Genomic DNA, 26548 nt, shown 5'->3' with positions numbered 1-26548 from the left:
TCACTACATTGAGAACTCATGCCTTTAAAGACAAATAGAGCTGAATTCCTGATCCAACCGGACCACGGGTTGTGGTCCACTGCCCCCTGCTGGCCATCGTGGGGATAGCACTTTCAAGACCTTAGGCTAGTCTCTGGAACAAGCAGCCCTCCACCAGCCCCAGGCAATGCAAATAAGGAAAGTGGGGAGAGGGGAGTACCTGAGCTTTCAGACCACATTGTAATTATCCCTTTTTAGGTAAATCTAGGAGTCCCCAGAATCCCCTCCCAAACCTTGTCCTTGGCCATGAGCCAGTGACCCCTGACTTGGGAACCCTCAGGAGACTAAGGAGACCATAGGAGATCCTCCCAGGGGACCAGAGGCAAAAAGCTACTCATCAATGCCCAGCATCAGTGATGGTGTGCATTGTCCCCACCCCACCCCCAATGACAATGGAAATAATAATAACTGGACTGGGGTTGTGGCCTAGTGGCAGAGTCCTGGCTTGGCTTGTGTTTGGCCCTGGGTTGGTCTCCTACCCCCAAAACAAAATAAAACAAAGACAAAAAACAAAACATCAACAAAACACCCACAGAGAATGTGTGCCAAGCACCTCAGTTGAGCTGTCTCCCACTGAGGAACTTGATCAGAGCACAGGAGAATTTTCTCAAAGGGTTAGACTGGATTGTCCAAGAGGGTGAGGGCTCAAGGATATCCGGGAGGAAAGAGCTGGACAAAGGTCAGAGTAGCAGCCAGCAGAGAGCCCTGGGGAGAGGCCCTGTCTACCCGTCCTCTCCCACCAGAGACCCTGGCTGACCCAAGAGAAATGGGGGAAGAAAATACATCCTGCATGGGACTCACTCCACATAGCAGGAAACTGACACCCAACACCAGGAGGCAAGCACTCACATAAGGCTCTGGAAACCCCAGAACAGACTTGACCATTTTCCCAATCCTCCTTGAAGGCTGGCACTGTTGGGACCTTCAGATGGGAGGGTCAGGACAGCCTTAAGACAATGTCCATTTGGGTTCAGTTTGGGAGGAGCTGCCTGCTTCCCAGTAGGGCAGGTGGAGTTGGTTAAAACTCCAGGTTGCCCCGGACAGTGGTGGCACATGCCTTTAATGCCAGCACTTGGGAGGCAGAGGCAGGTGGATTTCTGATTTCGAGGCCAGCCTAGTCTACAGAGTTGTTCCAGGACAGTCAGGGCTACACAGAGAAACCCTGTCTCAAAAAACAAAAACAAACCAAACAAAAAAACCCTCCCAGTTGCTGGTAAGACATCCTTAGGTCTAGATCCCACCGCTTATAGCCTGTAAGATAGCGGCACCTAGAGGCCAATTCGGAGACATCAGGACCATTACCGAAGCCAAACAGCCCTCCCAGCCACCCAGTTGCTCTGGTCATATCACCCCTTTTGTAGCAGGGATGATGCCTGCCACCAACTTCATCAATTCCATTACCTGACTCACACTCATCCAGACTTTGATCGGGCACACATGGGTGTAGAGACAGAGCGAAAAGAGCCAGACAAAGCAGCAAGCACGAGAGTACCTGACCCAGAGGGCTCTCGCTTTAGATAGGACGGTAGGTAGAGAGTAACAGGTAGGGGGGTCCATTAAGATGACTCTGTAGGCTAAGGTGCCTGCTCCCGAGCCTGGCTACCTGTCTTAGGCTACCTTTCTATTATTGTGAAGAGACGCCATGACCAAGACAACTTAACAAAAGAAAGCATTTAACTGAAGGCTCGTGGTTCCAGAAGGGAATAGAGTCTGTGACCATCATGTCAGGGAACAGGGGAAGGGAGCGAGAAGGAGCTACCTGGAAATGACATGGAATTTTGGAACCTCAAAGCTCTCCCAGGGACACACCTCCAGTGAGGCCGCTCCTCCTGACCTTCCCAAGCAGTTGCACCAATTGGAGACAAAGTAGTCAAACATACGGCCTATGGGGGCCATGCTCATTCAAATGACCACATGACCTGAGTTCATTCCCTGGGACCTACACAGGCACACTAAATAAATAAATAAATAAAATGTAATCTTAAAATTAAAGGAAATGAGCTGGGAGGGCAATTCAGTGGCAGAGCCCTGCCTACAACCCTACAGTGAGGGCTTAGGGACATGGGTGTGTGGTGGAACACACACCTTAAACCTTCCCCACCCCACTGTGAGGACCTGGGGGTGTGGCTCAGTGGTAGAGCTCTGGTTTTGCTTGTGGGAGACTCTGCACCTAGCCATAGTAGTACGCACACAAAAGCCACCCTCCTGAAGTGCTTGGCACAGAACCTACCACAAAATCAGTTCCCAGTGGTTATTGTTATTTCTATTGTTATTGTCCCATGAGTGTACCTTGATGTCAGACTGCCCTAAGACACTGCCACTTTGAGGGAAGGATTGGGGAGGGGGTACCTATGACCTGTCCTCACCCTGCACCAGGTGCTGGTAGCTCCTGTCTGGGACCCAGGTAAGGCCCCCATCCTTGAGGCTAGAGCCAAGCTGAGTTGGGAGAGCAGGAGGGCAGTTAGCTCCCTGAGACTTGAGGGGCTGAGATGCTAGCTTAACCCTGGGCTTTAACAACATGCCCAGAAGTGGCCGGGGGCGGGTTTGCCCATGCGCGATGGATAATGACTGTGTTTCTTGTCTTGTCTCTTTCCATGCCTGCTGTTTAAACTGTATATTGGCGCAACGCCGTCTGAAAAACTCATCCAATCAAAATGCACTATGAAATCCATTTGTTCACCCATGACGTGGTCTGTGTGTCCATACACCAATGACTTACCTCCCAACCCACCGCCACCGCCACCGCCACCGCCACCCCACTCCCCGCCCGGGAACCGAAACCCATTGGTTTTTTGGCACTGGTTACAAATCCACCTAAAAAAATTAAATTAAAAAACGCTGAATCGCCTCCCCAACTGCCCCCGCCCGCCCGCTCCCCCTCCATCTTCAACATCCGCATCTAGAATCCGGTTGGTGTTACTTCTTTCTGAAGTGTAAATGCCTTACATTAACTGTGACTGCACTGCATGCCCACCAGCTTTCCTGTGGATGCCTGCGCACCGCGTTCCCCAGCCACCCCACCTCTGTCTGTCTCCCACCCTCTCTCCCTCCCCTTTCCTAGGCCTCCCTCCGGTTGGTTTTATTAGATTCCGGATTGGAGCTTCTGCTCCAATGGGTCTGTGTCCTTTGCAAGAAAGGAATGCTCTCCCCCGACTAGGACCCCAGGATGGACCCAATTTTCCCTCCACTAGGACCCCAGGATGGACCCAATTCCCCATCTCACTCACATCCCATATGCCCTGATCCACCCTAGAACTGACATGGCGGTGTCATAGAGCTGTGATCTCAGCATTCAGGAGGTTAAGACTAGCAGATTGCAGTTTGAGCCCAGCCAGGTCTATGTAATAAGATCCAGTCCAGCCAGAACTACAGTAACCGTGACCCAAATAAAGAATGAACAAGCAAAGACATCCAATATTAACCTCCAGATCTCACAAGTACATGTGTACACACACACACACACACACACACACACACACATTATATGCGCGCACGCATTTGAGAGCTCTTTTGTGTACCAAACCTATGCCCACTGCATTTCTTGCCCCCCTTCACAACCTTCAATTGCTGTGACCCCGCCCCCATCTCTGCCCTTCTGCCCCCCCTCCCTGGAGATACTCTGAAGGCCCTCAGTAAACATGCATTCATCCACCTGACATCAATGGGTCCCTGTAAGGTGCTACTGATAAAGGGGCAAATAGTAGCCCCCATTGCTTCCCTGCTTGGCGCCCGTTAGTAGGGGGAGTCAGTCTTTGGACCCCAGTTCCACTTGCAACTTTAAGTGCACTGCTGGAAGAACAGCCAACGTTAGCAAGGCACTCCAGGCTCCCAGCCTGTGGCCAGAAAGAGGATGCAGAGGTCAAGGTCTGCAAGTGAAGGGAACTTGGGTACAGTAGGTGTGGGGTGCAGGGGAGCTGGGCAACTGGGCTTCATCATGAGTAGGAAGAAGACCTGAGAGGATTTGAACCAGGTGCACTTCTGGGACTGATTAGACAAGATTGCTGGAAGCAGGTGCAGGAAGCCCTTATGGGAGGTGATGTGGGGAGGGGAGCAGAGGATGCTAGAGGGGCCTTCTTCAGGGCCTGGGGAAGGGTAGGACTGGGTGTCTCTGGATAGCTAGAGATGGAAATTAGGAGTGGGAGGAGGTCAGGGAGTATGGGGAGAACACCCCTAGCCAGTTTGAATCTGAGCCACCCTTTAGATACTCCAGCAGAGCTCCAGTTAGGGGCCTGGGGCTTGACAGAAGGGCTGGCAGGGAAGCAGATCGGTAGGTAGCAAAGACTTGGAATCTGAGGTGAATGGTGCCCATGTCTTCTGCAAACCTGCAAACCCAAAGGACACCTGCCCCTGAGCATGTCACTGGGGAGAGTGCAAGGACCAAGATCCCACACACCTGAGCCTGCATCTTCCACTGCTGCTCAGCTTAGCCCTGGAGCACAGGGTAGGGTCTGAGTAGAAAGAGGATGCCTCTTGGGAGTTGTGTGTGCTAGCAGGACTCCATGCAGACTCAGGAAGAGCTGGAAGAGCAAATAGGCCTGAGACCCCTGACTTCTCCGGTCCCTGCCCCTCCTCCCTCATGTGTGCGCATGCTCAGCAGCTGCTAGATCCCTGCTTCTGCATGCGCCAGTTTGCCCTCGGCCCCACACTGCTCCCAAGAACCCCTGCCTCTGCATGTCTGGCCGAGCCCACATGTTATGATCCACCCCATGGAAGGGATGGCTTGTTCTCCGGGGGGTTGAGGGAGAGGGTCGGGAATACTTCTTGGTTAGTGGTCCCATCCCCAGGAAAGCTTGGTGGCCAGGCAGGACCAGGCATCAGGTCAGCGGGGCACGGTGGGTGACTCTTAGCTAGGTTTGCAGGCTTATGTGAGAATTTTGGAACAGGCTTACAAGAGTTGGGCCTAAGAGTGTCCTGATGTAGGAGCCCAAGGCTATTCCCCATCCCAGAAGCCCAAGGGCCTAGTCTTTTGCCCCAGAGGCCTCTTACCAGCCTCCGAAATTCTTCAATATCCAGTCACTGCCTCTTTGCTTCCAAGCCAGAGCTAGCTAGCTCAAGGCAAAGACCCAGTAAAAGGAAGCCTCTGGGAAGGAGGCTAAATATAGCCAAAGACAAAGCATAGTGATGACCCCCATTCATCCCAGCACTTGGAAGTCTGAGGCAGGAGGACCTCAAATTCAAGACCAGACTGGACCATAGCATGACCCCGTTGCAATAAATAAATAATTCATTATGCAAATAGGGACACTTGAAATTCCGAAGAATGTTCTTGTCAGGGCCGCTTATCCATGCACCTCCAGTCATTAGGCCTCATTCAGTCTTGCCCTATGATGTGTCTCCAGGACCCCTACAGATCTTAAGACTGGGGCACCAGAAAGCTCCCTTCTAGCCAGAGACCCCATTCCCTCCTGCCTCCTGCCTGCTGGTCATAACCATGTGGTCCCCAGGCAGAAAACTCAAAATGCTCTCTGGGCCAATCACCAGAGAGCCTGGGAAACTGGAGAGCATATAGCCAGACTCCAGGGGACAGCTATGAGAGGCCTGGGGGAGCAAAAAAAAAAGAAAAAGGAAATTTAAAAAAAAAAAAAAAACATTGGTGGGCAACATCTAAATTTAAAATTAGCAACTCTGTATTTAAAAACAAAATCACTTAGGTCCAACAAATTACTTTCATTGGCTATATTGGATCATTTGCCACCCTTCACCAACCTCCGCTGATGCCCCTCTGGAGAGTCCTGGGCCTTGCCCACAGTTTCCAGCCACTGTCTCTCTTCACTAACAGCCTGGAAGGGAGGCCAGAGGCAGTGACTAGACCTGGGTTTGGAGGACAGGCAGGGCCCACCTAGGGAAGTCCAGGGGCCAAGAATAGCCTCATCTCCCCACCCGCAGCAGCGGCCCCTTGGTAGGCCCTGGGCTGATGAGAGCTCACTCGCCCTGGGAGCTGAGACCTTCCTGCTTCCCGCAGGCCTGGTCCCGAGACACCACCCAGCCCCAGAAGCTGAGAAGCCATCCCTGAGAGGGGGGAAAAGGGCCCCTAATGCATCTTCTCCGACTCAGCGGGCAGCGAGGACTCACCCTGCAGCCGAACAGCCCCAGCTCCCTCCCGTCCTCCCCATTCCCGCTCGCCAAGGGGGTAAGAAAAGATGCCCTTCCGCTTCTCCCCATTGGCTCCAGCCGCTGCTCCTCTGGGCCGTGGGGTGAGGTCAGGGCGGGCAGGAGCGGGTGGGCAGCTCGGCAGGGCAGGGCAGGGCAGGGTGCCCGGTGAGTCCCAGGACAGATGCATTTCTGGCCCCGAGCGTAACATGCCCTCGGAACCGCACTTGCCCCCTAGGCCTGCGTGTGCTGGCGCCCTTCCCCCACCCCGCCCGTGTCTGTGCTTTGTACTCTTGTGCTGGGTTCTGCAACTTGACCCGCTTGTGTCCTATCGTCTCAGTGCATTTGGTTGTTGGGAGAAATAAAAACCATCTCGATTTTTTTCCTGATTGGATGATTCGGATGTATTTTCTTTTCTGTGCTCTTTTGTTATTTCCTCCTGGACCCTGTTCCTTTCTTTTCCTCCCCCTCCCCACACCTTTTCCCCACTTGTGAGTGGGCCTGACTGGGTGGGCTTAAGCTTTTGAGTTGATATCTCTTCCTTCCCCTAACCCCCCTCCTCTCCCCCACTCCTTTTTTATTTATTTATTTATTTATTTATTTATTTATTTATTTATTTATTATTTAAGTTCCCCTCTGCTCCATTGCATTAACAGTGCTTTCTCTCCTCTCCCTCCTCATTTGGGGTGTGGCTTGCTTTTTTCCTATTGGTTGGCTTCATGTAGGGGCCTCTGTGAGTGTTGACTACTCTAAGCTCCTCTGGGTGGGTGGAATGTCACCTTTCTTCCTCATCTCCTCAGAATAACTTCATCAACCTGAGCTTTCTCCGCCTCTTCCGTGCTGCCAGACTCATCAAACTCCTCCGCCAGGGTTACACCATCCGCATTCTCCTCTGGACTTTCGTGCAGTCCTTCAAGGTGAGACACAGCCGCCGCTACTGCTGCGGGCCCGGGCCAGAACAGACCTCCTAGCTCCGGGTAAAATGGGGAAACCACACTGAAAGTGCTTCTGTGATCGTCTGATGTCTACACCCAGCGTCTACAGAGCTCTGAAGGCCCTGTCCCGAAGCCCTGTAGCCTGGGGCACGTGATCACCTGACCCAGTTCAGACGGCTCTGGGCAAGCCTCGTGGCTCCCTTCCTCACTGCCTTCCTTCCCTCCAGGCCCTACCTTATGTCTGTCTGCTGATCGCCATGCTCTTCTTCATCTACGCCATCATCGGGATGCAGGTGATCCCGCACCCGTGGGTACCAGGGCTGCGGGAGGGAGCCTGCGTCAAAGGGAGCCAGGGTGGCTGTGGCTGCCCTCATGGTCACCCTCCAACTCCGCAGGTGTTTGGCAACATCGGCATTGACGGGGAGGACGAGGACAGCGACGAGGATGAATTCCAAATCACAGAGCACAATAACTTCCGGACCTTCTTCCAAGCGCTCATGCTTCTCTTCCGGTGAGGGGCGTGGGGGAATTGTCCTTCCGTTTAGGTTGCGGTCAGACCTGTCTTCATTCTGTGTGTTCATTACTCTTCTGCCTGAAAATATGATCCCTTTAACTCTTCAGTTGGGGTGAAGTCAAGTACTGCCCAAATCTCTGCCCCTTCTTCCCAGCAGTGCTTTCTTTCGGACAAGGATCTGGGACAGGGTACAAGCTTAGAAGGAATGTCACTGGTGTTACCTAGTTGAATCCTCCTGACCAGCTTTTGAGATGGGAATCCTCCTGAGATCGTCTTACATATATGCTAGAAACAAAGAATAATCCCTGACACGCAAATGACACACTAACAAAACAAGACAGTTCTTTTCATAAAAAGCATGCAATAAGACTCAAACGATTTAGCCAAGATAGCTTCTCTCTTTTATCCCTGACATAGATATTGACTGTATTTCATACCATTGGTGGCAGCCACTTCACAAGCTGATGTGATTAGCCACATCAGCTTGGTGCAAGGGGACAAGGAGAAAATCAGAAAACATGAGCTCTTGCTGGGCTAACTGCTTTTAATAGAAGGGGGGAAGTGTGTCTTATCACCCCCCCTCTGTTATACTCCTTCCCCAGCTTAGCCAGCATAAACTGACCATTTGAAGCTTCTAATAGCAGTAAACCATTGTTATAATAAGCTATGGATTAAGCATGGCCCAAGGTAAGCCCACCTTCCTAGAGAAAGTCCCTTAACCATTTGATTGACCTGGCCTGAGTGCAATGTGAGATTTTCACCCTAGATAGAAAGGGGAAGGTTGCCGGGCAGTGGTGGCGCACACCTTTGATCCCAGCACCTGGGAGGCAGAGGCAGGAGGATTTCTGAGTTCCAGGTCAGCCAGGGTTACACAGAGAAACCCTGCCTCAAAAAAACAAAAGAAGGAGGAGGGGGGGGAGGAAGAGGGAGAAGAAGAAGAAGAAGAAGAAGAAGAAGAAGAAGAAGAAGAAGAAGAAGAAGAAGAAGAAGAAGAAGAAGAAGAAGAAGGAAGAAGGAAGAAGAAGAAGGAGGAGGAGGAGGAGGAGGAGGAGGAAGAAGAAGAAGAAGAAGAAGAAGAAGAAGAAGAAGAAGAAGAAGAAGAAGAAGAAGAAGAAGAAGAAGAAGAAGAAGAAGAAGAAGAAGAAGAAGAAGAAGCTGGAGAGATGGCTCAGCAGTGGTGCTGGAGAGATGGCTCAGCAGTTCGGAAGAGCACTGACTGCTCTTCCGAAGATCCTGAGTTCAAATCCCAGCAACCACATGGTGGCTCACAACCATCTGTAATGAGATCTGATGCTCTCTTCTGGGGTGTCTGAAGACAACTACAGTGTACTTACATATAATAAGTAAATAAGTCTTTAAAAAAGAAGAGGAGGAAGAGGAGGAGGAGAAGAGGTCTATTCTCTTGACCAGGAGTTTTGTCTCAAGAGGCATTTACTGCTTAACTCAGTTTGGGTCTCCATTGCTGTGATGAAACACCATGACCAAAAGCAACAATGGGGAAGAAAGGGCTTAGTGTCAGAGGCCATCGTTGAAGGAAGTCAGGACAGGAACCCAAACAGGACAGGAGTTGCTGCCGTCCTAGTTAGGGTCACTATTGCTGTGATGAAACACCACGACCAAAGCAGCTTGGGGAGGAAAGGGTTAATCCAGCTTACACTTACACATCACTGTTCATCACTGGAGCCAGGAGCTCATGCAGAGGCCATGGAGAGATGTTGCTCCCTGGCTTGCTCCCTGGCTTGTCCATTCTGCTTTTGACCCAAGACCGCCAGTCAAGGGATAACACCATCCACAATGGACTGGGCCCTCCTCCATCAATCACTAATTAAGAAAATGGCCTGCAGATAGCTATTATGAAGGCATTTTTCTTTTTATATATATATAAATATATTTGTTTCCTTTCTTTTTTTCCCCCTACCAGTTTCTCCTCCCTCCTCTCTTCCCAGCCCCTCCCCACCACCTCCCCTCCGCACATCCACTCCTTCAGTAAAGGGCAAGCCTCTCATGAATATCAACTAAATATGGGATATCAAGTTGCAGTAAGACTAGGCACTTCCCCTCATATCAAGGCTGGACAAGGCAACCTAGTATGAGGAAAAGGGTCCCAAAAGTAGGCAGAGTCAGAGACTCTTTGCTGCTCCCACTGTTAGGAGTCCCATAGGAAGACAACTGTATCATACATGCAGAGGGCCTAGTCAGTCCCAAGCAGGCTCCCTAGTTGCCAGTTGAGTCTCTGTAAACCCCTGTGAACCCCGGTTGGTTGATTCTGTGGGTCTTCTTGTAGTGTCTTTGACCCGCTCTGGCTCCTGCAATCCTCCCCATCTTCTGCAGGATTCCCCAGGCTCTGCCTAATGTCTGTCTGTGGGTTTCCGTTTCCATCAGTTGCTGGGTGAAGCCTCTCTGATAATAACTGGGCTAGGCACCAATCTATGAGTATAGCAGAATATCATTAGGAATCATTTTCTATCCTAGAAGGCTGTCCAGCTTTGGCTCCTAGCTTTCCAGGCAGTGTCAGGGGTGGGCTCCCTCTTCTGGCATTGGTCTCAAGCTGGACCAGTCATTGATCCAGCTCCTGGATTGATTGGCTGCTCCTGTAATTTCTCCTCTTTATTCCAGCATACCTTGTATATAGATAGGTCAGGGGTTTTATGGCTGGGTTGGGGTTACAGTGTTTCCACTGGAAGTCTTGCCTGGTTACAGGAGATGGCCAGTTCAGGCTCTGTATCCCCCTTTGCTAGAAGTCTTGGGTAGGGTCACCCTCATCAGTTCCTCAGAGTTTCCTTTCACTAGATTTCTAGCTCATCCCAGAGATGCCCACCACATTCCAGTTGCTTCTCCCAGTATTTTCTCCCTCTGTCCTCCCCACATCTGACCCCTCCTGTTCCCTTATCTACCTCTGATCCCCATCCACCTGCGATATCCATCCTGTCTCTCCTTCACAGGGAAGGAGATTCATGTGCCCACCCCCACCCCCCGGCCCTCCTTATTACTTAGCTTCTCTGAGTCTGTGGGTTGTAGCATGGTTATCCTGTACTTGACAGCTAATATCCATTTACAAGTGAGTACATACCATGTCTGTCATTCTCGGCCTGGGTTAATGGAGGTATTTTCTTAAATTGATGTTCCCTCCTCTCAGGGGACATTAGCTTGTATCAAGTTGACAAGAAACTATCCAGAAGAATGCTACTTTGTTATTCTCTCTGCTGAATTGGTAACCCTAGGACCATTTTGGAAACTGATCAAAGATTAGAGCCCCCAAGACACTTCGACATATGTCTTAGTTGGGGTTTCCATTGCTTGAACAAAACACCGTGACCAAAGAAAGCAAGTTGGGGAGGGAAGAGTTTATTTGGTTTACACTTCCAGATCGTAGTCCATCATGGAAGGAAGTCAGGACAGGAAATCAAGCAGGGCAGAAACCTAGAGGTGGGAACTGGTGTAGAGGCCATGGATGGGTGCTGCTGACTGGTCCACTTCCCCTGGCTTGCTCAGTCTGTTTTCTTATTGAAGCCAGGACCACAGCCCAGGCATGGTACCACCCACAAAGGACTGGGCCCTACTCCACTGATACTAATTAAGAAAATGCTTTTTTTTTTTTTCTAATTTTTTTTTTTTAGCCCTGGCTGTCCTGGAATTCACTTTGTAGACCAGACTGGCCTCGAACTCAGAAATCTGCCTGCCTCTGCCTCCCAAGTGCTGGAATTAAAGGCATGTGCCACCACTGCCTGGCTAAGAAAATGCTTTACAGCTGCATCTCATTTTCTCGATAGAGGTTCCCTCCTCTCAGATAACTCTAGTGTTAAGTTGACAACAGTCTAGCCAGCACAGCATAACTAGTCTTTAATGAAGGATGGGGCTGCTAAGAAACACAAGGATAAGTTTGGCTTTTAGCCAACAAAAACAACAAAAGAAAGTGTGTTTATGTTGGGGTCTTTTTACCCTAAACTCCTGTTCTTAACAGCCCCAGAGGAGCTAACCCTAAATACTATTGTGAATTTGCGGCAACCACCAATCTGGCTCCTGCCAGCTATATTGACAGTATCAAGGGTAGTAGTTTTGGGCTACCCATCCAGAGAGCACATCAGAGCTCTACTGTCAGACGTAGGGAGGGAAGGGACCTTTGTGTGAGGAAAGAGATGTGAGGGAGAAGTAAAAGCAGAAGAGATCAACCTAGGCAGGAATCAGAAACCAGAAGCCATGTCCAGATCCAAGTCCCTTAGAATCTGTCGCTGGGCACGCAGGAGACTAAGCTCATCCTCTCTTCTCTCGTGGCCTTCATGGCCTGGTTCAACAGTGACGAACCCCCCGGGGTCTATTTTCAGGCAGTATATCTTACTGTCAACCGTATCATTAGCTGTTGGGTTGACTAGAATCACAGGGTGAGGTCCCTCCCAGATGGCTCTAGAAAAAGGAAACACCTTTAATGCCAGCACTCAGGAGGCAAAGGCAGAGGCAGGTGGATCTCTGAGTTCAAGGCCAGCCTGGCCTATAAAGCAAATTCCCTGTCTCAAAGAAAGAGAGAGAGAGAGAGAGAGAGAGAGAGAGAGAGAGAGAGAGAAAGAGAGAAGAGAGAGAAAGAGAGAAAGAGAGAGAGAGAGAGAGAGAGAGAGAGAGAGAGAGAGAGAGAGAGAGAAAGAGAGAAAGAGAGAAAGAGAGAAAGAGAGAAAGAGAGAAAGAGAGAAAGAAAGAAAGAAAGAAAGAAAGAAAGAAAGAAAGAAAGAAAGAAAGAAAGAAAGAAAGAAAGAAAGAAAGGAAGGAAGGAAGAAAGAAAGGAAGGAAGAAAAAAAGGACTTGAGAGATGGCTCAACAGTTAAGAGCACTGGCTGTTCTCCCAGAGAGCCTGGGTTCAATTCCCAGACTCTCATTGGCAGCTCACAACTGTCTGTAACTCTACTTCCAGGGGATCTGGCACCCTCACAGACATACACGTAAGCAAAACACCAATGCACACAAAATAAAAAGAAATAAATCATTTAAAGCAAACAGGAAGGCCTGAGCAGCCCTCTCTTTCTTTCTCTTTCTTTCTTTCTTTCTTTCTTCCTTTCTTTCTTTCTTCCTTTCTTTCTTTCTTCCTTCCTTCCTTCCTTCCTTCCTTCCTTCCTTCCTTCCTTCCTTCTTCCTTCCTTCCTTCCTTCCTTCCTTCCTTCCTTCCTTCTTTCTTTCTTTCTTTCTTCCTTCCTTCCTTCCTTTCTTCCCTTCCTTCCTTCCTTCCTTCCTTCCTTCCTTCCTTCCTTCCTTCCTCCCTTCTTTGAAACAGGGTCTCACCATGTAGCTCTGGCTACATCGACAAGGCTGGCTTTGAACTCAGAAAGATCAGTCTGCCTCTGCCTCTGCCTTCCCAGTGCTGGGACTAAAGGCATGCGCTGTTATGTCAGCACAACGTCTGAGTGCAACCCCTTGCTCTTCTGTTATATTTTCTTTTTTTTTTTTTAATTTATTTATTTATTATATGTAAGTACACTGTAGCTGTCTTCAGACACTCCAGAAGAGGGCGCCAGATCTCGTTACGGATGGTTGTGAGCCACCATGTGGTTGCTGGGATTTGAACTCTGGACCTTCGGAAGAGCAGTTGGGTGCTCTTACCCACTGAGCCATCTCACCAGCCCCCTGTTATATTTTCTTGTTGGACAGCTAAGACCATGTGGATGGCCAGAATTGATCATTTTATTTGTTTCTTTTTTTTTAATTCTGTCAAGCCCAGTGAAGGGTCTGCTCCTCACGGTCCACTCAGGTTTGAGAGGAACCGCTGGCTCCTTTGGTGGTAGCTCCATCTATGTGAGGACAGGTCAGAGGCCTTGCTTGAACAGGACTTTACTGGAAGCCTGGAGACTCTGTGTGTTGACTCCTCTTTGTAGGCAGGACACTGGTTAGAGTCACTGGGTGGCCTCCCTGAACAAGAGAGCAGATGTCTCCCCTAGAGTTACCGGACACCCATAGTGCCCTGGAATCTAGGGGATATTGTCTTTTGATCCACACCCGTATAGGCCTCCAAGAATGGCTGTTGACTGCCCAGAAGGGCAGATACAGCAGTTGGGAACTTAACTACTGTGTTTGCATTTTTCCTCTGCCACATTCTTAGCTGTAGCCTAGTTCCCACGAGACATGTGGAACATGCTAACTACTCAGCCAAGTGTCTGTTGACTCAAGGAACATCCTACACGCAGCCAGGATTAAGAATCAGACATCTGCTGGGCGTGGTGGCGCACACCTTTAATCCCAACACTCGGGAGGCAGAGGCAGGAGGATTTCTGAGTTCGAGGCCAGCCTGGTCTACAAAGTGAGTTCCAGGACAACCAGGGATACACAGAGAAACCTTGTCTCGAAAAACCAAAAAAAAAAAAAAAAAAAAAAAAAGCAAGGAAAAAAAAAGTATCAGACATCTAGCTAGACCTGGTGGCACACGACTTTAATCCCAGCGCTTGGGAGGCAGAAGCAGGCAGAACTTGAGTTTGAGGCTTATCTGTCTACAGGCCTTCTCTTTAATCTTCCCCTGCCTTTATACCCCAGTTCCTCCCCAAGATATCAAGGCCAAGTGCAGTTAGAGCAGAACTGCACACAGCTGGCTGGGAGGAGGGGCAGATACTCAGCGAAGGTCCAGTGACCCTGCCACGCCCTCCTCTGTGTAGGAACATCAACAGTCAGCAACTCCAGATTTATTTATTTATTTGTGTGTGGGTGTGTGTGCACATGTACGCCAAATGCATACAGTAGTCCTCTGAGGTGAATGAAGCAGTCAGCCCTGTTGGTGTTCTGACTGAGCGCTGCAGGATGTATTGAGGCCTCCCCTGTAGCAAGGAGATCCTCCTCTGCTGGCCTGGACTCTGAACAGCCTCGAAGAAGCCCATTTACTGATTGTTACACAAAAGGCCTTTTATCAAGTCAATTCCCACATACCACATACCGAAACCTCTTGTCTGATCTAAGAATTGTCTGAAGGAACCATTACCTAAGCAATTATCAGCCATTACAGGTTTGTCAGAAGGGTCTTACAACTGAGGTCATGCAAAAGCTCTGAAATTCCCAAAGAAGACCAACCCCATAAATCCTAAATAACAATTACTGATAATTTACAAAAGATTGTTACAAGGACTAAGTGGCCATCACTCCAGAGTAAATGTTCGGGGCAATGGCTCTTCTAAAATTCCACTCCAGGGCACCTAGAACTGGAGTTATTATAGGCTGCCTGTGTGGGGGCCAAGAGCCAAACTCTGGTGGCCTGCAAGAGCAGCAGGCCCTTTTTCTTTGTTACTTCTTGAGATTATAACATATTCCCATCATTCCCTCTCCGTCCTCCAAATCCTTCCCATGCCCTTCTTTACTCTCTTTTAAATTTATGGCCTCTTTTTTTTTCATCAATTGTCGTTATTTACATGAATATACATAAGTACCGCCTGCTCAGCCTAATGTTCCTTGTGTGGGTGCAGAGCATGTGGTGTTGGATAACCTGTGGATGTGCACTTGCCTGGAGGAGACTCTTTCTCATGTTCTCAGCATCCCTTAGCTGCCTGTGGTTCTCTGTGCAGGGCTGAAGCCTCCCCCATGGCCTGCACTATCCACGGGTAGCCTGCCTATTGTGGTAGCCTGCCTATTGTGGTTGTCCTTAGCGAATCCTCTTGGCTGCTGAGCTGCCTCTGTTGCCCCTGACGCCCCTTCATGACCAGACACAGCTAGTCTCAAAAAGATGACAGTTGTTTGCCTTAGAGGGAGGTACTGTACACCACCATCAAAGAAGAAAGCCCAATCTAAACTACACACTCAGAATAGGGCAAATAACAACAACAATTATGGACCTAGTGGTGCCCACCTTTAATCTCAGCACTCAAGAGACAGTGGCAGGTGGACCTTTGTGAGTTTGAAGCCAGACAGATCTACAGAACCACTTCCCGAACAGCCTGGGCTACCCAGAGAAATCCTTTCTTGAAAACCAAAAGTGAAACAAAACAATGTATTCAAATAGTTAATCCTGATTTAAAACCCTGGTAGTCCTGTGCTGCACTTTTACCCAGTTAGAAAAGCAGCCGCCTGGGGTCATGGGGCCTACGGAAGTATCAGCTCTAAGTATACAATGTGATTGTTTTCTTTCCTTTCCCCAGCCCCAATCCATGACCTCCCAGGTTCTCTAGGGACCATGTGGAGAGTGAAGAAGGGAGAATCCCTACCCAGAGAGAGTGGAAGAAAGCTAGCTAAACTGAGGTTCATCTCTCCTCAGTCCACCAGGGGAGGGGTATAGTGAATGGAGTAGGGGAGGGGTATAGTGAATGGAGTAGGGGCGGGAGGCGGGGGCAGCAAAAACCAGGTTCCTGGTCTGGGACTGTGTTTCCTGTCTTTTTCTTGGAGCTCAGTCTGACCTGCTTGTTTCCCATTCTTTTTTTTTTTTTTTAATACTTTTTATTAGGTATTTTCCTCATTTACATTTCCAATGCTATCCCAAAAGTCCCCCATACCCTCCCACCCACTCCCCTACCCACCCACTCCCACTTTTTGGCCCTGGCATTCCCCAGTACTGGGGCATATAAAGTTTGCAAGTCCAATGGGCCTCTCTTTCCAGTGATGGCCGACTAGGCCATCTTTTGATACATATGCAGCTAGAGTCAAGAGCTCCGGGGTACTGGTTAGTTCATAATGTTGTTCTACCTATAGGGTTGTAGATCCCTTTAGCTCCTTGGGTACTTTTTCTAGTTCCTCCATTGGTTGTTTCCCATTCTTGTCCTCAGCTCCACCCACACCCCTAAGGAGGAGATTTTCTCACATCCAAATTGAGAGTCCTTTAGAGCCACTTAGGGGTTCCTGGGCCCTTTCTAGTCTTACCTGAGACCCTGGGAGCCACCACAACACACCAGAAGTGTCTCCTAAGGAAGGGAGTCTGAACACTCTCCCAGACAGGTTTGAAATTCCAGACAAGCCCCCCAATTGTTAGAAACAAAGAATACTCTCCGCGCCCCACAAAGGAACACACCAGCGATGCAAACGCAGAGAATACTCTCCGTGTTCCACAAAGGAACACACCAGCAATGCAAACGCAGAGAATACTCTCCGTGTTCCACAAAGGAACACACCAGCAATGCAAACGCAGCTGGGCAAGACAATTCTTTTGTTTGTTTGTTTGTTTGTTTGCTTGCTTGCTTTTTGAGACAGGGTTTCCTGTGTAGCCCTGGCTGTCCTGGAACTTACTTTGTAGACTAGGCTGGCCTCGAACTCAGAAATCCGCCTGCCTCTGTCTCTGGGATTAAAGGCAAGCGCCACCATACCTGGCAAGACAATTCTTTTTGTACAAAGTATGAGCCAAAACCCAAACCAGTCTATCAAGCACACTGGGACCAAGATGGCTTCTGTCTTTTATCCCTACCATAGGTAGTGACAGCATCCCATTGGTCAGAACTTGGCTTCACAATCTGATGTGACTGGCTAATTGGCACAAAGACCACAGTTTAGTAAAGATAATGCCTTGCCCAACTTCTGATTTAGAAAAAGTTTCTTCCACATTTAAGGAAATGAGACCTGTGGAGTCAGATGTTTGGGGTTTTGTTGGCTTTTATGTTTGGTTGGTTGGTTGGTTGGTTGGTTGGTTTGGTTTGGGTTTTTGTTTGTTTGTTTGTTTTTGAGTCAGGTTTTCTCTGTGTAGTCCTGAGTGTCCTGGAAATCACTCTGTAGACAGATTAGCCTCAAACTCAAGCTCCGCCTGCCTCTGCCTTCCAAACGCTGGGATTAAACTCAAGTGCCACCAGGTCTAGCTAGATGTCTGATTCTTAATCCTGGCTGCATGTAGGATGTTCCTTGAGCCAACAGACACTTGGCTGAGTAGTTAGCATGTCCCACATGTCTCGTGGGAACTAGGCTACAGCTAAGAATGTGGCAGAGGAAAAATACAAACACTGCCCAGTAGAGCTTACAGTCTCAAGAGGAACACTGCTGGTTAGCTAATTACTGAGACTGCTAAAGTGAATAAGACAAGGCTCCAGAAAAAGTGGGAAACAGGCTGGTGGTGCTCACCTGCAGTCCTGACACACAGAAGATGCAGGCAGGAGAACTGAGAACTCGAGACCAGCCTAGGCTACATAATAAGACCCTGTAAAAGAGAGATCCTGGGAGGAACATCTAGGCAGAACACATAGTCAGAGCAGACTCCCTGAGGCAGGACCATGCCTGATATGCTTGAGTCTGACACACCAGAAGCAGCAGCCTAGAGACAGAGCATTATGAGATGGGCCCATGGAGAGAAGATAGTTTTTGAATCACACAGGTGTCCCCAGACATCCCAGCCCCACCACTTCAGTGCTTGCTGCGGACTTTCTTTTATTTTTCTTACATGTATAGAGTTTTAGTGGGTGTGGGTGCACCTGTCATGGCACATAGGCAGAGATCAAGGACAACTTGTGGGAGTCACTTCTCTCTCTCCTTTTTATAATGTGAGTCCCAAGGATCAAATTCAGGTGAGCAAGCCTTGTGATAAGAACCTGTGCTTACCAAAGTACCTCACTGACGCCTCCCCGAGGACATTTAAGGCACAACCAGGCTTGAACATGGCACTTTGAGCACCAAGGGAAAGGAGATGGTCCTCTGGGCCTTGCGCCCGCCCGTGACTGGCTTGCCCAGAGCCTCAGTCCTTACCCTTCTAGGAAGGCAGTAGTGTCTATCTGGGGCTGGAGCCCAGATCACTGACGCTGTGTATCCTCAGGAGCGCCACAGGAGAAGCGTGGCACAACATCATGCTCTCCTGCCTCAGTGGGAAGCCATGCGATAAGAACTCCGGGATCCTCACAGCAGACTGTGGCAACGAGTTCGCGTACTTCTACTTTGTCTCGTTCATCTTCCTGTGCTCGTTTCTGGTGAGTCTGCACACGAGGAGGGCCATGTCTTCACCCCTGGCACTGATTCAAGCCAATGAATCCCTAGAAAGTGGGACTGGAGTAGAAGACTTGCTCACCCCCTGCCACTGACATTGTCTCCCATGTGGTGACATCTGGATGGTGGCTGTGGTCTGCGCAGTATAGGATCTTATGGAACACTGCTGCTCCCTTACACTGAGCCAGTAGCAGATACTGCCTCCTGCAGAAAATCTGAATTTGGCTGTGATGGGAGAATTTGGACCATAGCAGGCGCTGGCTTTGGCCTCCCCTCCCCCCCTCCCCGCCCACAAAGCCCTTACCTCTTCTCTCAGGTTTTGCCTCTGTGTGTGTCCATCCATCTCTCTCTCCCCTTTGTCATTAGCTGCCACTCTCATTGGCCTTGTGAATGGGTATCTTTTATGTCTGTTTCCTTTCATCTGGTCTCTTCCTCTTTCCTTTGGGTCTCCGTGCCCCTGCCCCTACCCCTACTGTCTCTCTACTCCCATTGGCCCCCAGATGCTGAATCTCTTTGTCGCTGTCATCATGGACAACTTCGAGTACCTCACCCGAGATTCTTCCATCCTGGGCCCCCACCACTTGGATGAATACGTGCGTGTCTGGGCAGAGTATGACCCTGCTGCCTGGTAAGGAGCCGTCTCAGATCTTCTGGCTGTATTGTCACCTCCTCCTGAAACGGGGACAAGAATGAAATCAGGTCACAGGTGTGGAACACTGAGTCCTAGGATCTCAGCAGGGACTTCATGAGTGAGTCCAGGGTAGAAATCATGACTTTCTCACTACCCAAGGTCGGGCACTTTCCACCCCTTGTCCAAGCCCAAGCCTTTCTAGATGGAGGTAGTCAACTATGAAGATTTTCAAGGATCCCCGACCCCCACAACTCCTCTGGTCTCTTATGGTTAGGCCTCTGGGTGGTAGCCTACATTAAGGACCCCTGGGCTTTATTCACCAGGGAGTACAGGTGCAACACTGGCCCACCTTGGCACATGCCCTAGGGTCAGAGTGGCAGAATCAAGTTCAAACCTTAGAGCAGACCCAAACATCTTGACACATGTGAGCAATCCCAGCACTCAAAAGGCTGACGCAGAAGAATCAGGAGTGAAAGGCCAGCCTGGGCAACAAGTGACTTTGTTTTAAAAACAATCAAAGCAAACCAGGCATGGTGGCACACAGCTTTCATCCCAGAAAACAGGAGGCAGAGGCAGATGGATCTTTGAATTTGAGGCCAACATAATCTACACAGTGCTTTCTAGGCCAGCCAAAACTACATAATATATGAGACTGTTTCAAATAAAAAGCTGGGCATGTGGCACACAGAGAGTTTCAGGATAGTCAGGGCTACACATAGAAACTCTGTTTCAAAACCCAATGCTGATGAGAAGAAGAAGAAGGAGAAGAAGAAGAAGAAGAAGAAGAAGAAGAAGAAGAAGAAGAAGAAGAAGAAGAAGAAGAAGAAGAAGAAGAAGAAGAAGAAGAAGAAGAGGAAGAAGAAGAAGAAGAAGCTGCATACAAAAAGAGGCAAGCATGGTGGTATACAACTATAAACCCAGCTTTTAGAAAACTGAGGCAGAAAGATCAGGAGTTTGAGGGCCATTAGCCCCCACTTTCAAATAAAATTTTTGGGCAAGCAAGATGGCTCAGTGTGTAAAGGCCCTTGCTGCCTAGGCTGCCGACATGAGTGTCCAATCACCAGCATCCACCCACGTAATGAGAAGCCACTCCCACATATTGTTCTCTCTCTCTCTCTCTCTCTCTCTCTCTCTCTCTCTCTCTCTCACACACACACACACACACACACACACACACACACAGGGTGTAATTTCTTAATTTAAAAATGGGTCTGGAGATAGAGCTCCATGGTGAAAAACACTTGAGGCCCTTGCAGAGAACCTAGGTTCAGTGTCTTAGAGTCCAGCCCCAAGGGATCTTATGACCTCTTCTGGCCTCTGTAGGCACCCACACACATGTACATAGAAAACAGTACATTTCTTATTAAAATAAAAAATGTCAAGGTCTAAGAATGTGGCTGGGTGGCAGACTCTTGCCTAGCCTATTTGAGGCCCTTAGTCCCATCTCCCACACCTGGAAAAATAAAATAAAAGCCTTCAGGGAGGTCTCACAGGCAGATCACACAGGACGGGGGGAGGGGAGCTTGCATCCTACTGATGAAGGCAAGATTGAGTTTCCCTATCTCACAGAGACTCCCAGCACACCGTGCACTAACCCACAGGAGATCACACACCTCTTAGACTCCGTGGAGTGTACCGAGGCAATACCTCTGAAGTGGCAGAACAAGGATTCTAGCTCATCCTGGGCACAGGGATGAAGGAGTGTTGGTGGGTGGGGTCCCCGGTGGTCTGTGCTCTGCTTCCATTGGTCTCAGCTGTGGAGGAGAGACCCACAGGAAGATGCAGAGAGCTATCTGTCTGTCTCTCCAGTGGCAGCAGCCCCAGACAAGCCCTCGTTGAGTTGGAGAGGCTTGGGCAAGGCATGTTGCTGGGGCTGGTTTGGGGGCCTTTTTTAACTCTTCCTTTTTGATTTTAGGTCACTACAGTGGGATGCTGTCCCTTCCTCTAGGCCACATACCCACCCACATCAGTGTAGCCTATGTAAATGCGAAAGGAAATAGATGCACAAAGGAGCCCTGGGTAGAAAGGCCACTGCCTAGAACCTCCAGCGCCCATGCCCCATAAAAACCTCTGTCCCTAAGGGCGGGTGCATAAACGTCTGTAAACGCATCAAAGCCTTTACCGTCCCAGGTTCCCACTCCTTCAAATGAGGAGGTCTCAGCCTCATCTCCCTGGTCTCACTGTGTGCTTGGGAAGCCCTGTTCATGGGAACCAACCCAGGACCTCCACTAACCCCTCTCTTCTCCTTTCAGCGGCCGCATTCACTATAAGGACATGTACAGTTTATTGCGAGTAATATCGCCCCCTCTCGGCTTAGGCAAGAAATGTCCTCATAGGGTTGCTTGCAAGGTTTGATTTCCACTAAAACCTGCTAGCATCGGTTGAATGAGTGTGGCTTGGGGTCTTCCATATATATATTTCATATATATATATTTCTCAAAAACAGAGCCATCTCTCTCTCTCTTGCATTAAACTAGCAAACTCTTAGCCTCCAGAATGCGGCCATGCAGACTCCACGACGCATGGGACACATCTCCCTGTTCCTTCTGAACATGTGCTTGCTCGTAGCTGCAGCTGCCATCCCGTGGTCTCAATGACACCCCCAAAGCAGATGCATCCCTTGGGGGAGTTGTAATTTTGCATTTCCCTCTCCCAACTCCCTCCTCCCCACTCCCTACCTCCTGAAGCCTCCAGCCCTCTTCCCAACGGCCATGCCCTGCCCTAGCTCCTCACCCAGGCCCCCTCAGAGACCAGCCTCAGCCAAACCAGACACTCGGCCCCTAAACAGTAAGACCCTGCAGCTCTGCACCTAGCTGAGCCACAGCTTGGAGCCCAAGTGGAATCTGACTGTTTCTCTTTTCTCTCTCTCTCTGCCTGCTTGTAAGCAGTGAAATAATCATTTTTAATTACCTTTTCTTCCATTTTTCTCCTCTTTTCCATTTATTTAATATATCCATTTTATTGTCCTCTGCCTCTTTCTCTATTTTTTCGGCTCGTGTGGTTTTTTTTTCTTTTTTCTTTTTTCTTTTTTTTTTTCTTCTTTTTCTGTTTCTTCTCCGCCTTTCCCCTCACCCTTTTTTGTTCTCTGCCCCACCCACCCGTCCTGTTTTTTGTTTTTGGTGCTGCCAGGGGTCGCATGCCTTACCCGGACATGTATCAGATGCTGAGACACATGTCCCCGCCCCTGGGTCTGGGGAAGAAGTGCCCGGCCAGAGTGGCTTACAAGGTAGTCTATCTTTGCCAACACCGATGTCCCAGAGCTGGGGATTTTTCGGTGGTGACTACAACACCCAACGAGTCTTCTGCCAACATTCCTCTTCTTTTTTTTCTTTTTTTCTTTTCTCGAGTAACTGAGTCATGAGCGTCCCTCGACTCTCAGCAGCGCGCTGTGTCCTTTCTGATGAGTGTCTGCGTGTTTTGAGACTCCATTATGGCCAACAAGCCACGGGGAGGGGGAGGGAGCACTACAATCCCCCTAGCACCCACAAGACCACCCTTGGGAAGCCAAATTGTATGTCTCTGCCCATCCAAAAACATGCCCCGCCCCTCCCCAGGCCCAGGCCAGACTGTGTTCTGTGCCTTGAGCCCTAGGCCCTGGCCTCCCCACCCACATCTGAAGCTGACCTCTGACTTAGGGCCCTGGAGATCTGACACCTCTCACAGCTGAGTTCCCCCCTCCCCTCCCCCCCAACCCCGCCCTGAAGTTGTCTTCCCAGCCCTGAATCATGCCACCCATCTACCCAAGATGCCCCAACATGCCTCTCCACTCCATTGTTTCAGAGCAAGCAGGAGGGCTGCAGCCGCCCCAACCCCGAACGTGGTGCACCAATCAGGCCTTGCACGCTGCCTTGGAGGGGCCTGGGGGTGGGAGGGGCGTATGCCAGCTGAGGGAGCGAGGAGATTGCTGCTCCTCTAGACTTCTGTCCTGGAATCTCCCCCGGCCCTGGAGGACATCTGCTCCCTCAGTTCATCCTCGAGATGGCCAGGGATGACCTTCAAACCCCATGCCCTAGAAGTGACTCCGTAGCCCAGCCTTCCCCTCCACCTGTATCCCCTTCTCCCTCCCGTACTACCCAAGCCCGATGTGGCAGTTTCCCTCTAAGATTTCAACCTCTCCCCACAAGTGTCCCTCTTGTCCCTCTGTCACCCCCCCCCCGCGCCCCCAGCCCCATCCTGATCTCTGGAAACCAACGTGCTCCCTGAGGCACCTTTGTGTACATTTAAAGTAGCGTATTTTCAGAACACTGCTGGGAAAGTGTGCTACAGAGAATACACTTTTTTGCTGCGCAGTCTGTGATTTCCCAGCAAAGAGCCCTTTGTGCAGTGCACATCGGCCCAAGTGTGCACACTGCCCTCCTTTCTGTTCACTGCCTCTGTCCCTGCCCCACTCCAACATCCCACTTCCTTCCCTACCCCTGGTTTACTGGCTCCCACTCTGTGAATCCCCTGGTGAGCCCCAGACTTGCCCTTAACATCTCCCCAAGCCAATGGCACATCGAAGCCCAACATTTCCCCCTCCCCAAGCCACCAAGCAAGACAGAACTCCTGTCTGGGACACAGAATTCCTTCCCTGGGCCTCAGGAATGCCCCTCGCCCCCTTTCCCTGCTACTGCACAGACAGCCATGATCCGGCGAGCCCCGACAGTCACTTCCCACGGAGCTATGAATGAGTCTCGAGATTCCGTCTGCATGTGCCCGTTTGTACCGCTCTGTGTAGGCCTCGCTGCATGTCCACCAGGGGCCTGCGTGGGGAGGTGCCTGCCGCTTCTGAGGATGGAATGGTGCGGCTGGGTGCCTACCATCTGCCCGTTCTGGGCCGAGCAGGGGGTGGGGGCGGGGAGCGGCGGCTGTGGCCGTGGACCCCACCTTGAGGCTGCTGCACGCACATGCTGCTGACATCTGCCTTCTGCTCTTTCTCTTTGGGTGGACACGAGAGGGAGCCTCTGAGAAGAACTCTGAGGCAGGGCAAGAACCTGGGGCAGGAACTCCGGACCCCTGGACCTCAAGTCCCACAGGCAGGGTTCAAAACAGAAACAAACAAATAATTGGGTTAAAAATGGTAGCAAGCCCTGGCGTCCCAGCTACTCAGGAAGCCAAGGCAGGAGGAAGACTTTGTCTTCAAAAAAAAGAAAGGATGGCAAGGTAGGGACAGCAGCTTAGAAAGCCCTGGATTCATTTGCAGCTCCGTGCAGGGGAAATGAGAAATTCTGCGCTGGCTTCGGTGACCATAGAGGGAGTTGCCCCAACTTCAGAGTTCTTCCTGGGGCTTCCTGGGTCAGGTGAATTTGGCTTGCAAGGTGCTGGTTGAGCCTGAGAATGACTGTCCTCACCCGGGGTTTTCTACAGAGACTCCTGCGGATGGACCTGCCGGTAGCAGATGACAACACAGTTCACTTCAACTCCACCCTGATGGCTCTAATCCGAACTGCCCTGGATATCAAAATTGCCAAGGGTAAGCCGCCGACCTGAGGGGGTGGGGGTGGGGTGGGGGATAGATGATGCTTTGGAGGGGGAAGCAGAAGATCAGAACTCTTCCTGGTCGGTTGTCATGGGGACCCCTGTTCTTAACTAGTTCTTCATTCTTGCATCTGGGAAAAGATTTAGTACACAGCTCAGGTGTGCCAGACACCCCTCCAACCAAAGGGATGAGAGGTTTACACGTACAAAAAAAGACCACTCCAGTCTCTGATGTAGGTGGTACCATGAGTTGTGTGGACACAGAAGGGAAAGGACCCCCAGGCTGAGAGCAGCCTGTGTGCAAAGCCCTGAGAGGTGGGAATGAAAGCAGCAAGAAGAAGGAACCGCACGGGACCCTGCTGAGCTGACCCACATCACACCGGAATGATGTCTCCTAATCCATGGAGACAACCTGGGGGAAGAGGGAGGTTAGGGCCTGCGTTAGCCTAACTTTTAATACTGTCATGAACTAGCTGGGACCAGGTGCTTTATGAAGAAGAGACAGGATGGCGAGATGGTCCAGTGAGTAAAAGCACTTGCATCCAATTCTGGCTAACCTATGACCTGAGTTCAGTTGTTAAGAGCTGTTTTCACAGCCGGGCGTGGTGGCGCACGCCTTTAATCCCAGCACTCGGGAGGCAGAGGCAGGCGGATTTCTGAGTTCGAGGCCAGCCTGGTCTACAAAGTAAGTTCCAGGACAGCCAGGGCTATACAGAGAAACCCTGTCTCGAAAAACCAAAAAAAAAAAAAAAAAAAGAGCTGTTTTCACCCATCCATGTGTACGCTGTGGCATACACAACCTGCCCCCAACACACACACACACACACACACACACTGGAATAAATGTAATTTTTAAAAATCTCCAAGAGTCCTGGTTGCTCTCTAGAGACCCCATAATCAAATTTTTCAGCCAGACAGCTCAGGTAAGGTCAGAGCCTTCTCCTCTCTGGGATCTGTAACCTTTCTTTGAGACAGAATTTTGTTTGTGTGGAGATTAGAGAAGAGAGTAAAAGGAGAGAGCAGGAGAAGCTGCAGGAGAGGAGAGACTCGTGTGGGCAGCTGAGGAGAGTTTGACTCCTCAGGCTCCGTCTTCAGAGCACCCTCTATCCCTCTCTTATCTACTTTCTGACATTCCCTCCCTCTCCTTTTTATTTTTTAAATTAATTAATTAATTTAATTATTTTGATTTTGGGAGACAGGATTTTTCTGTGTAGCCCTGGCTGTCTTGGCACTTGCTCTGTACACCAGGCTGGCCTCGAACTCAGAGATCTGCCTGCCCCTGCTTCCCGAGTGCTGGGAGTGGCGTCTGCTCCCACTTTTTAAAGGTTGATATGATCTCTATGATCCCTTCGTGTCTTCTGAATGAGCGATTTCATCATTTCTTGATGCTTTTCACCTCCAGCTAAGCGGGCTATGCAGTTCTCTCATGTTTTTCAGTTCTGTTGCTGATTTATTTCAGTGCTGGCAAAAGACTTTTAGGGATTAGTTTCAGCACTTGGGAAGCAGAGACAGGCAGATCTCTGTGAGTTTAAGGCCAGCTGGTCTACAGAGTGAGTTCCAAGACAGCCAGGGCTACACAGAGAAATAGAGAAACCCTAAAAAAAAAAAAAAACAAACAAACAAAACAAACAAACAAACAAAAATGCCCTTTGAATTAGCAAATACTAAACAAAACCAGCAAAGATACCAAGTGACCATTTGTTTCCAACTAGTTTCTTCTCATTTGAATTTGTGTTTTAGTATCTTTTAGCATCTTTTTGTTTTGTGTCTTCTTAGTATCATTTGTTTGTTTTCCAGACAGGAATTCACATAGTCCGAGCTGAGCTTGAATTTGCTGTGTAGTTAAGGTTGACTTTGAACTTCTGATCCTCTTGCCTCCACTACCCAAGTGTTGGGATCACAAGTGTGCACAACCACACGCTGTTTATAAAGTTCTAGGGGTGAATGGACCAGGACTTGGTGTGTACCAGGCAGGCACTCTACCAACTGAACATCCCCTTCCCTCTCTTTTGTATTGCTTTATTTTTTAAACATTTTTTT

The 26548-nt window shown here is 49.8% G+C and overlaps 1 protein-coding gene across 7 annotated transcripts in view; it reads left to right on the top strand.

Moving 5' to 3' along the window:
- The window catches only part of Cacna1a (calcium voltage-gated channel subunit alpha1 A), a 293683-nt gene that overhangs the window by 250044 nt on the left and 17091 nt on the right, over window positions 1-26548 (top strand). For 5 of the 7 annotated variants that reach the window (XM_085843752.1, XM_029480505.2, XM_085843754.1 and 2 more), the window contains 7 exons: window positions 6930-7046; window positions 7292-7357; window positions 7460-7575; window positions 18254-18404; window positions 18921-19048; window positions 21304-21400; window positions 24398-24503. In XM_085843752.1, the coding sequence (XP_085699878.1) occupies window positions 6930-7046; window positions 7292-7357; window positions 7460-7575; window positions 18254-18404; window positions 18921-19048; window positions 21304-21400; window positions 24398-24503 (781 nt within the window). Of the gene's footprint in view, window positions 1-6929; window positions 7047-7291; window positions 7358-7459; window positions 7576-18253; window positions 18405-18920; window positions 19049-21303; window positions 21401-22180; window positions 22278-24397; window positions 24504-26548 lie in introns of all 7 variants that reach the window. The other 2 variants (XM_085843751.1, XM_085843753.1) reach the window with 1 other exon arrangement.

Source organism: Mus caroli, unplaced genomic scaffold (assembly GCF_978045245.1).
Source record: "Mus caroli unplaced genomic scaffold, Mus_caroli_1 scaffold_10, whole genome shotgun sequence".
NCBI classification, from domain to species: Eukaryota; Metazoa; Chordata; class Mammalia; order Rodentia; family Muridae; genus Mus; species Mus caroli.
The sequence above is the reverse complement of the archived record's forward strand: the minus strand, read 5'-3'. Positions and strand labels throughout refer to the sequence as shown.